Source organism: Athene cunicularia, assembly GCF_003259725.1.
Source record: "Athene cunicularia isolate RWA chromosome 2 unlocalized genomic scaffold, athCun1 chr2_part1, whole genome shotgun sequence".
Lineage (NCBI taxonomy): Eukaryota > Metazoa > Chordata > Aves > Strigiformes > Strigidae > Athene > Athene cunicularia.
The window spans coordinates 70448800-70461196 of NW_020799095.1; the positions used below are offsets into that span (position 1 = coordinate 70448800).

Below are 12397 nucleotides of genomic sequence, written 5' to 3' on the forward strand. Positions count from 1 at the left end.
TTTTTTTTTTATTTTTTTTTTTTTTTTTTGGTTATGTTTCATAGTTAAGATGATTTTGCCATAAAAACTAGGCCTGCACCCTGTGACCATGGATCAGGAGAGTATCAGGAATTTGGAAGTCTTGGAACTGAATTATGGATGAACACGGTCTGAACCTGATAGATACCACTGAATGCATTGAAAGGAGAAGCACAAAAAGTCATGTGTATTGTTAAATAAAAAACCCCTGCCAATAGAAATACATACCAAATATAATAATATCGAGTACAGTTCTCTAGTGTGGTAGGGTCTTGTCTTAGTTTCTTTGCTGGAATAAAATCCATAAGATACAAATGATAATTCAGGTGGGAAGTTTGTCCTATTTTAACTAGGGATAATTTACTCTAGATGGAAAAAAAATTGAACTGTCCTGAGCACAACTTAGAAATTTATTTTTTTTAAAAAAAAAGATCATGACCAGATAGTTCCTCCCTCATTTTTAATCCTTTCTGAAGGTAGAATTAAAACACTCACTTGCACTATATACCTTTTCACTACATTTTTTACTTTATTAAGACCTAAGACATAGCTTTTCTAATCAGAACAGAAAAATCTTACTCTAAACTTAGAATAGGAAGTGCTGTTATTTTTCTAGGATTTTTTTTATCTTCTTCAAAATGTGTTAGGTTTTCCAGGCTCCCAATTGCAAATCCTTTCTAATTAGATACTTCAGCATGTACCTAAGAAATGAAAATTTCTACGTTATTTATTGTTATGGATAGTAATAATATTATTCAGAAGAAAAATATAACCTTTGACAGTGTTTGAAAACTAAAATTATGTATGGCTAGGTACTTTACTGTTTCTTCTTTTCTGAGGTCCATATTGTGTCATTGATTTTTTTAAGCAGAACTCTTCATTGATTTGGTAGAAACTTCTGTTTAAAAATCAATGACACAATATGTCCCTAAGTAAGTGGTGAATTCCACAGTGATATAAATTGTATTTTTGTTTTTGAAATGTAAAATGCATCCATCTTTAAATCATCAAGCACTATTTCTTGTACCTGACAACCAGCAGACTATAGAGTAGGCTGGCACTTCATTTCTAGGTTGTAGATCTTAATGAGAAAAGATTATTAATTGATTCTTATCTTCAATCCATAGTGGGATTAAAAATTTGTTAGCGTAGAGCTGTGGTTTATGGAAATGTTAGTTGTCAGAAAACAACTTTGATCCCCTTCTATTCAAGTTAGTACAACATGCAGCCTGCCAGTCATACACCCCTAATGAAGAAGAGCTATGGAAGGGAAAGTGTATTTGTTAAACAGATGTCCTGGGCCTTATGGAAGTGTGACAGTTCATTTATTACACCTTCATCAGGGCCAGCATAGGCAACGATAGCTTCATGGAATCCATTAATTCATTCTATTAAAAGAAAGATCAATAGCTTGGAAACATGGGGGAAAATAAACGCTAAGTCTTCATGTTGCCTCAGTACTTACTGCATCTGACCTGAAAATGAATGTAGATGCGTTGTGATGTTGTTTATTGTCTAATTCTAAATTCTAGAATAGCTCCATTTGTTTCAGCATGGATTCCATAGATTTAGCAGTCTTCACGGTGTCTTTATTGATGGCTGGATCACAGCATTTTTAGATAGTGTGAGTGCTCATTTTCACCAGTTTTTATTGCTGCTGAATTTGGCATAAAGTTTCAAATGGCAGCTAGAGCTACATTTTATTAAACTTGTTTCATATTCCATAATTTTTTAATATTTACATCCCTAATATTTAAATATTAAGATTATTTAGCACTGTCATTTTATTAATTGTAGATAATGAATCAGAACATACCATAAATACAAAAAGAAAGGATGTCTGTTAATTATACTGTGGCTAGAAAACAGTATATTTTCCTGTCTTTCTGTTAAAATGGTCTGTGCTGGTATAAGCAGAGCAATGTGAGAGAATAACAATTCCTTTAGGTTGTTTTTTTTTTTTTCCTCCTTGTTTGCTGATGGCATTTGGCTGCTACAAGAATCACCGGAGTTTTAATTGTCACCTTGATGTGATAGTTCTGTCTCAGCCCTGTAGTTAGTTAGCACTGATTTATTTTTAATCTGTGTACCTGTCATTTGTCAGTGTAAATGACTGTCACTTAGCTTACTTCTGTGTTGTTTCATTTTCTACACTGACTGCAGTTCTCACATTTTTGCTGGGTATCAGGCCTGCATTTTTTCATGTACTTTACAGTAGACCTGAAGAATAACACAACTATCATTTTGATACAAGGCTTGTTGTGAGAAGAGAATATCAGTCATAGACTTCATATTGTGTGTTGAGAGCTTTGTGGCATTTAGCTGGATGGGCACTATTTCCCATTTTTTAATTTTCCATGGAATTCATACAGATCTATCCTCCAGGCTTCAAGGTTCAGTATAAATTTTGTCCAAGTCCACCCAGAGACAGAAGGGGATGCTTCCAACATGCTTTTCTGGCAGAGACAACAAGCAAAGCATTCCTGCTCTGGACAGTAGGATGGAAGAGTGGGTCCTCTCCTCCCCAATATTTTCTGTGTCCATCCAGAGTAAATTTTTTTGACATCACTGATGGGTAACAATTTTATCTGATAACTGGGTCATAAAGCAAAAGCTAGAGGCCTGTCCTCAGACAGACAGAGGTAATGATAAGCAGATCAAGAATGAACTATTCCTGTAATAACTGTACAATGTTCTAGAGCAGCTCAACGCTACAATCAAAATAGCAGTCTTTTAAAACTGTGATTCCTAATTTTTTTCTCTGTCTCTATAAACTAACTAGGTGTGAGAATTTTGATGAACGCTTCAATGTAATTTTATGTAATTTGATGTTGCCATGTAAATCTCTTTTATAGGTCCCTTTAGATGGAATTTAATGCGGCAAAAACCTTGTCATCGGAAGGATTAATGCTTGCATTAGCATTTCTGCAGTAAAATCAGAAGCGAAGTGGTGGAGGCCACAGACACCTCAAACCTGGATTCCTCTGCTCTGCATTAAGTGCTGGAGTTTTTATTACTTGCTGTAGGGAAGCTGTTGCCAATGCTTACAAGGAACTGCTTATCCCTGCTTCTCTGGGTCTTGTTTGATGGAGGTCTCCTAACACCACTGCATCCACAACCGCAACAGACTGTAGAAGCAGAGCCAAGAGAAAATGTTGTCCCAGTGTCAGGGAGGAGGTCATCTGCTCAGCGAGTCAAACGAGGCTGGGTGTGGAATCAATTTTTTGTGCTGGAAGAGTACATGGGCTCCGAACCTCAGTATGTGGGAAAGGTAATTTTTTACTATTTCTTTAAAACTTGAAATGACACAAACAAATAGTAAAATGTGCTATAAATGTTTTCCTGTTTCTGGTGGGGCAGTTCTTCTTCAATTGACAGTAGTAGTTCTTACTGTTCATTCCCTTCACCATTCAGCCTCTCATATAGCCACTATAGATGTTAATATTCTTTTTAGTGCACAAGTTTATAACTTTTACTTTCTACCTTTGTATGTTTCTCTTACTTGTTTATCCTTGGTTTTGGAATAAAACAACAAGAAAAAGGGAGTTCTGAGGTAAGTTTGTGGTGCACAGCTTACTTTAACTGAATCTACTGTAACGTCATACTTGATTTTTAGCAACAAATGGCAGACTGATATCAGAGACAAGATTTAAAGCAGAAATCTCTAGCCCAGAATGCACAGTCATTTCTGTGATAGGGATGCTTACTCCAAGTCAGTTTTCAGTCAGTTTTTTGTTAATGAAAATACCTGCTTTTTGCTCTGTTATCTTATGCCTCTGTGTCATTTGCTTTTGTCTCTGATTGTTCAGAATATTTTCAAGTATTTCTAATATGTTTTACTGCTTCATAATTCAAACTCTTGCATTATAGCTCTGTGTGCAGACACATGCAGAGAATTTATGCAATTCTCTCTCTCATTATATGACCACTGTTTGTGTAATAAGGCATAAGTAATTTGATAGCCAACTGTTCAAGGAGCGTGTGTGAGGGTGAATTCAGATAATAGAGTTTTCAGAAAATAAAGCTGAGAACAAGTTGTGAAAAAAATAATAGCACACTATATAATTGGATGCTATGTGTAATTTTCGTTTTAAGTAAAGACCCTTACTCAATGAAGGTAAGAGGTCAGGGATTCATTTCCTGGGTCTCCAAATGCCACTTCCCTAGACAGTGAAGTTCAAATTCACTTACCATAAAAATGAGGTATCATGCCTCAGTTTTTACTTTCATACCATGTTTTAACTTTTTTTTTAATGTAAAAGCTGGGAATGTGTTGGTTTTTTTTTTTTTCCTAAATATAAATAAAATTCACAGAAAATTAATTTTCCTCCTACCCTTCAAGGAAGCTAGTCTAAGTAGAGGATGCGTGAATAAAACAGCAAAAGACTACATGTGGTTCACTAGATGATTTGACAAATCAGCCAAAAATGTACTTGGATATTACACATATAGGCATTGATGTTAAACACGAAAAATATTAGTCAAAACAATTTACAAAACAGTATGTTAATAACAAAAAGATAATATAAATGAGTTTGTTTTAAAGTCTGAAGAGAGGGGGATCACATAATGAAAAACTGCATCTCTGTGATGCTGAATGGATACAAATTACACTTTCTAGAACAGGTATTTTTGTTCTGACCACTCACTAAAGATACAAACAAGGACTCTAACACGGTTGCTGTGCCTTTTAGCGCAGAAGACAGAGATGCTGCACCACTGTAATTCATTAGTCTTTATTCCTTTGTGTGAGATAGTCTGGGTAATCATTTAGGATCAGGTCTAAGCTGCCAAAATAATACTCATTTTGGACAAAATTGACTATTATCTATATAAGCAACTTCAGAACTAATAGGATGTTTTCATTAATAGTAATGCTTATCATGAATTTACATGGCATGGTTTTAACTCTTAAGACTTTTCTGAACTGTTACAAGTTGCAGAAAAGACATTTTCAAAAATGAGGAAAGATCAAATTGCAGTGTAGCACATGCAATAGTGATGTTTCTTGACAGAATATCATATACCGCTGTTACTTAATAAATAGATAAAATAGAACATGGGAGGATTTTGGTGGTGAAAGGCAAAATAAATTAGGATGTTTAAGTAGTACCTCAATAACATTGAGTCAAAAAACCTGCTTCTAGAATAATCCAATTCATTCCAGATGATCTTTTTTTTTCAACAATGTTACTACCTGCTAAGCATCCATTTGATATTTATTACAATACATTTTATCTATATTAACTCTTTCCTTCAATGTACCTGATAAAAGAACCTTCCATTTTTTTGGATAGGTCTTCTGTGCCTAATCTCTTTAAAAGTAAACAAAACCAAAAAAAAACACGAGATAGACATGTTAGTGTTTTCTCTTTATCTTCCACAAAGCTCTCAAAGATGGTAGAGCACTGAATGGGAGAAGTTCTTTACAGAAATTGTGCTTTTAAATCCTGATATTAAAAGCCATGCTTAATACAAGTTCAAACCATTGTCAACAAACCAAAATACACTCAGTGGTGGCTAATCATTATCTTTGGATCTTATGTAATTTTTAAAATCACAAAACATTTTTAAGGTGTGACATTTTAGTTCTTGATTGATTGCAAAAATAAATTTGGATTATATTTACCAAAATTTAGCTTTATTCCAAAATTGTATGTTTTCAAATTAATGCTTATTATAATACTACTGTGCTATATTTAAAATGATATTAATTACATGATAAAGTGCAGATGTTTCTTGTGACCTGAAATCACAGGGTTTTTATCTTCTTGCAGGCATGATAGCCAGACACAATATAGTGATGTGTGCATTGGCATTTATATCACTTATTATAGAACTGTTGCACTAATAATGTCACAGTAATTTATAAATAGGAGTTTAATGTGTCTATTAAATCAGGTGACAATTTCACTAAACAATTAGGGGTGACTAGTTAATTTTGGAAGCCACCTGTAAGAGAACACTTATTTATAGCAGTAATGTCAGCTGTTATTGGCCAATATGCTTAATTCCTTTTATGTCTTTTTTTAGATGACTATCTTAAGAAGTGTCAGGTTGCAAATCAAAATACAGTTTAGAAACTGATGAGGATTACTCTAGCTCACAGTTAGAGATCTTGAAATAGTGCTTAATTTTGACACATTAAAAATATTTAACCTGAATATTAAATCAATATTCGGAAATCCTCTGCTTGCACAACATGGAAGAATCAAAAATCCACCAGATTACCCAAAATAGCCCCCTTTAGTAGAGATCCATGTAAGCAGACTCAAGCTAAAAAGTAAGATTGGAATTCAGCTTTGCCCTGTGACCCATGAAAATTGAAGGAATGCTGGAATACTTGCTGTAAAATAAGGCTTGCTCATGTACTTTGATGTGTTTTACATGTTTTCCTGCTGCTATGAAGCTCTGAAAGGCCAGGCAAAACAGCACATGTGTGGATTAAAATTTTAAAAAATTCATTATTCTTTTTTTGTGCCAAAACTCAGTCCTCATTGGATGGTAACAGGAGTCATCCAAGTATCAGATCCTCAAGGATGGCCATGTCCTGACAGTTTATAACCACCAGCAAGGTAGCAGTTTTAATTGCCCTTATGCAGGGGTAGCTCAAGGGGGTGTAGCCCCACCAGGACATTATAAATCTTGCTGTAACCTTTCTTTATTGTTGTGTTTCAATAGTGACATGCAGAGGCAGAATATGAAAGTTTAAGAGATCAAAATAGACAAGAACAGAATAGGTTCTTCATCATCAAGATAATACTAACAATAATTTTTAGTTGTTATACATGTAGCATGCTTCTATTTATATACGTGTGTCTTAGTGTTTCTAGTGTGTACATGCATTACATATCTCTTGTGTTGTACACCTCCACAGCTGCTCTTAGTAAGGATTTTTGCTGGCTGTCCTCAAACTTGCAGAGACAGTCATGTTTCAGTTTTGACTGAACACAGACTGGGTGCATAGGAAAAGATTCCAAAGTCCTCTTTGAGGTAATGGCCATTTCTCTTCTGTTCTCCAGTGTGCAAAACCCTAAATATTCTCAGCTTGCCAGATATTACCTTGCTAATGAGTAACCTACGTGGTTTGCAACATTTTGTTCTTTAAACTCAGTTATATTATACATGCCCTCATGCAAACTACTACAGATTTTTTTTTTTGTTATGATCTCCACCAGCTGAAAAATGTAAGTCACAACTGCCCTATGGCAGTACAGGGTGCATGTAGCAATATGGTATTTTTCATCTGACTCGGTCCTGAGAAAACCTCATCATCTTCAGAGGTTTCCCCATATATCAAGGCAGAAACAGTGCTGATTTGGAGAAAGCAGAGCTCTGTATCTGTGACTAGAACAGAGTGCTTTTTTGAAACCCAATAATTTACCCTCTGCATCTGAAATATGAGCATAGAATTTATGCATTTTATAGTGGATAGTTTTTAATATAATAGAATGAATGTTGACCACCTTCTATCAGGCTTTAAATCAACACCTCTTTCTGAATGCATGCTCGGATTTTACAGTTGTTTTCCCTCTCGGGTGAATGTCACAATGACAGGGCAGTCTATGAAGAAAATTTTGCACTGCTTGTGCAAAATCTGTTCTCAGACAAACAGATTTACAGTGTGGTGGCTATGATTTGGTCTTATTCACAAGCACTGAATTAACTTGAAAGAAAAAATAAAAAAAAACACAAACAAAAAAAACAACAAAAAACCCAACAAACAAACAACCATGCAGTGAATTTGAAAGCTACTGCCCTGTAAAGAAAAGAAAAAAGCTCAGGTCTGTTTATAATTGTACCCTGATCAAACTGATTTAAAATATATATATTTCTACTAGATTTCTGCTAAGAAAGTCACAATATTATTTTATTTAAAGCTGTCATAAGGGGTTTTCCTAGCCTCAGGTTCTGTGCCCACAACTGAAGTAACAGTGTTAGAGAGAGACCAGTATATAATTTCCATCAGATATTTGCACTGTGCCATCTTCAAGGAGATGAGAGTTGTTTCAGAGACAGCTACTAGTAATGTGTTGACTCCTATGATGCAGGACATACAGTTAGTCATTTCTGGATTATTTTAATATGAAAGATCTTTGAAAGAGTATTTATAAGAATGAGCTTGTTCAGTACATCTTTAGTCTCCACAGGAATTCATTATACCCACCTCTGTCTGCAGACATCACAGTGAAATTCTTGTTGGACCTTAGTGGTCCTTAGACAATAATTTAAAGCATGGTCAGGCATGATCATGTTAGCCTGGCTTGCTAAACTGACTGACTGAGTTTATATCATGCACATTTTTAGGTAAAAGCATTGTCACAATTTATTACAGGTAAGAAAATTGATGAGGAGAAATGAAATTGTAATAAAAATGTAAGAGGAATCAAAACCGGGGGCAGAACTCTGGAATTAACTTGCTGTGTTGAGCTGAGACCTTTGTCTCTGTACTTGTATCTGGCTGGTGAAAAAAGTGATGACTTTAAAAGCTTTGCATCCTGTATATTACACAATGTATGTGGGACACAAAGCAATTTTGACAGCTGTATGAGAAAGTGTGAGAAGGAAGTGGAACAATGGAAACACAAAACCGCCATGAACAAGGTAGACTTGCATTTAATGTTTACTTTTGCAAGCTTATCTTTTTACAAGGTGTATAAAGAACCAGCTTTATTGTCATGTGTGGTAGAGATTAGCAGCTTACACACAACAGAACATACTGTTTTAGTGGCTTCACTTTTTTATTGATTTAATTAAGTAGCTCATAGCAGGAAAATTAGAAGCAAAATCCTGATAGTAGGAACACTTTTTGCCTGTGGTCCTTAGATTCATGAAAAGTATATGAGGTATTTGGAGATGAAACAAAGATAAGAACTATGTTTTCATTGATTGCATGAGAGAGAGAAAGAGTGAGTTCAGAATGAAGTCAAAATAAAAAAGAAGGATCAGATTATTGAGCTGTAACCCACATTTTAGGTGCTGTAAAAAGTTGTGGTCATTGTTCTGGACTGCTAAGGAGGTCACAAATTGAAATAGTTAAAACTTTAAAACTCAGCAGGATGCATTGCCCGAGAATTCAGTGATCAGTGTAGGAGACTGAAAGCCTGCAGCATTGATCCTGTTAGCATGAAGTCTCCGGGTCTCCACAAGACCTCTGGACACTTCTGAGTGGATGGTGCTATTGGTGCTAACCTGTGTCTGAAGTATATGTTGTCAACACAGATGGAACTTGTAGAAATTAAACTGCTAAAAAAACCCCTTATACGTATTGTAGTTTTATTTGGAATGTTTTTGTATAAAGGGCCTCATCTGGGCAGGAATGAACCAGGACATATATAAAAAGGTAGTTTAAGAGAACTTTTATTAAATGAAGGAACTTGAGGCAGACAGACAAACCAAAACATAGTCTCCTCTTTTTATCCAAGTGAATCTGAAGATCTTAAATTTGTTTAATCTAAAACTGGAGTTTCGCTAAGAATTGCTGACTCAGCTAGAAGCCTTAGATTTAAGTGTTTCCGATACTCAGATCAGACACAGGCATATATTATGTATGTCAGCAACTCAAAACTGAATTTATAATTAGTGAAACATTAGATCATCAATTATAATTGAAGTGAAAGAGAAACAAGTTGAGATCACAAGGTGATCTCCTTTTTGGAAGATCATCAGAATGCCATGTAATACTTTAAATAGAATTTGCCAGACAGCACAGTGTAGAAAAGTATTAAATACATGTAGTCATTCTTGTATCTGGGTAACAGTGTGTAAACCAAAGTGACAAGAAGGTTCAGAAATGGAATAAAAATTGTGACTGCTGAAACATACGTTAAAAAACAAGGGAGAACATAATAACTCACTCAAACATGCTGCAAAATTATAAATTCTCAGTAGAAAAATAAAATTATAGAAATATTAATGAAAGAATTGCCAAATCATAGGAGACTAGTTTAAAGCTCAGGATTTCATATCTATGAGACAGGTTGTTTTTTTCAAAATTTAAACTTTTTGTTTCTCTTGCTCAGTTTGGAGGGATGCTTATTTGGTATAAAAACACTTTGAAAAAAATTAGAGCAGAAAGTTTCAGAAATTTGAGTTTATAAAATTTGTTTCATAAATCCTCTTACAATTTTAAAAATATATGTTAAAGTGTGAATATTTATATAATTTAAATTCATTATTTTAATAAAATGCACTGAAATATTTACATTTTATGAAAGCTTACAATGAAAAATCACCACTGAAATTCAAACCCAATGTATGGGTATAAAATAAAATTTATTAACAAACTTCAAACTTATTGTTTTCAAATAAAATGCTAAATATCATATCCTGAAACAAACATTTGAACAGCAAGAATCAATCAATTATTAATTATGCATGGTCTTCAATAAAAAGAAAAAAATATTACTATCAGGTGTCTAGTACCAACCTGTACGAGAAGCAAAAGAGTTAGAAGATTATCTCAATTTCAGCCACTGCAATTAATATCCCTGTATGTGGCTAATAAACAGAAACGAAGATGATTAGCATTGACAGTGTTGTCAGGTTCTGCAGTTATACTTTCATGGTTTGTGAGTCAGGGGCCTGAAATTTTTCTCACATTTGACATCCTAAAGTGTGAAAAACCCTGTGCTTCAAAAGTATATATATCAAACCACAATTTGTAACTCTTATTTGATATGGAAAGCAAAGGACTCAGAGCAGTTATTGGTTTTATGGCATCTACTGTTTCCCTCTCCCTCATACACCTCCATGTCCCACAAGGAGAAAAACAGGTTAAAATAGAATAGGTGGAATAAGATTCAGAGAAGTACTGACGAAATAAAATGGCAAGAGAGAGCAGTTTTATAGAAATTCCGAAATTGTACCAATAAAGGTGTAGATAGACAGTAATGCAGGCAGTTGAGATCCTGGTCCTTTTCGAACTGGCTGTGTTGAAGGTTAAATTTTTAGAACAATGTAGCAATATTATGCTTAGGTCAAGAAATCTGTTCTTTGTATATGTTAAAGCCAAAAGCATCCCTAATCAGAGGAACAGGTAGATAGCCACCTTTGAGCAAGGACATCGCAGAGCCATTAGACCTTGAAGAGTATACATTGCCAACTTGGCAAGGAAACTGAAGGTCCATGTATCCTTAGCTAAACCACCGTCATTATAAAACTAAAAATCATGCCTGTAAGTCAAGAATACCCTAGCCCAGGTGAAGACCCTTCCCCAAAGCATGCACTGTAGTAGAATTATTGTGTCAGCAGTGTTATGATTGTATGTAAATTTCTAAACAATCATTGTGGAAAGGATGGACTCGGCAGATTACTAACTCTGCAAGTCTTGTGTATAAATATAGCATGAAAAGTCCCATTGGTGTGCTTGATTTGTAGGAAACCACCAAGCACCTAGGCTTGTGCAACCCTAGAATAAGTAAGCAATGTCTCTCTTGAGTGTGTGATTATGGACCTGTTGCACACCGGGCGATGAATCTGCTTTTCGGACAACAGCAGGACTCCTGCTGCTGCAGCAAGAAAGCAGGATTGCAAAGGATGCCCCGTCTGTGACATCACAGTATACAAGCTATTCTTTCACTGTGCTAATATTTCCCATTGGCTACTTAAATGATGATGTTTTTCTTCCTCTAGGTTCATATACCTGTACTTCGTTGCATTCTGAAATTCCAGTGATGGTAGCCAAAATATTACGGATTGAGCTGGGGCCTATGTTGTTTAATATGATCATAAATGATCTGGGAAGAGGAGTGAATATCCGGGTGACAGTGTTTGCTGTTCATACTGAGCTATTCAAATTAGTAAAGATAAAGGCCGAATAGCAAAAATGGGAAAAGGACCATGTGAAACAGGATTAAAATAAGAGATTAAATTTGATATAAAGTGATACATACTGGGAGAGGAGGGGAATAATTCCTAGCTTCATTAATAAAATGTTGTGCTCTGAGGAAACCATAAGCTCTCTCAGATGAGATCTTATTTTATAATAACTGTATGCACATTTTCTCAGTGTGTAGTGAGTGCCAGAAAAGCAAAGGGAATGATAAAATTTCTTAGCAGTGGCAGAAAAAAATGTCATTAATACAGTTTTGTGTCTAAATTTCTGGTGAGCCTGTATCTTCCACACTGCATGAATTATTTATCTCTGGTCTCAAAGAAGATGTGTGCCCCAAAGAACTGGGAAAAATACAGAGAACACAAAGGCAGTCACTACCTTTGGATTGACTTTTTGGTGAGGAAGGACTAGGATGGGTTACCTTAGCCTGGAAATAAAGAGAAAGAGGTGGAGATATGACAGGTCTCTGTAATATTTAGAACAGAGTGGTGAGGTTAAGGGGAAGGAATTGCTCCTTCACTAGTGCAAGAAGCAGGGGTGTGC

At 35.1% G+C, this 12397-nt stretch overlaps 1 protein-coding gene across 4 annotated transcripts in view; it reads left to right on the forward strand.

Annotated features, from left to right (window-relative positions):
* The window catches only part of CDH12 (cadherin 12), a 393880-nt gene that overhangs the window by 227549 nt on the left and 153934 nt on the right, over positions 1-12397 (forward strand). For all 4 annotated transcript variants that reach the window (XM_026843110.1, XM_026843111.1, XM_026843109.1 and 1 more), the window contains one exon: positions 2874-3289. In XM_026843110.1, coding sequence (XP_026698911.1) covers positions 3059-3289 — 231 coding nt within the window. In that variant the 5' untranslated portion in view covers positions 2874-3058. The remainder of the gene's footprint in view (positions 1-2873; positions 3290-12397) is intronic.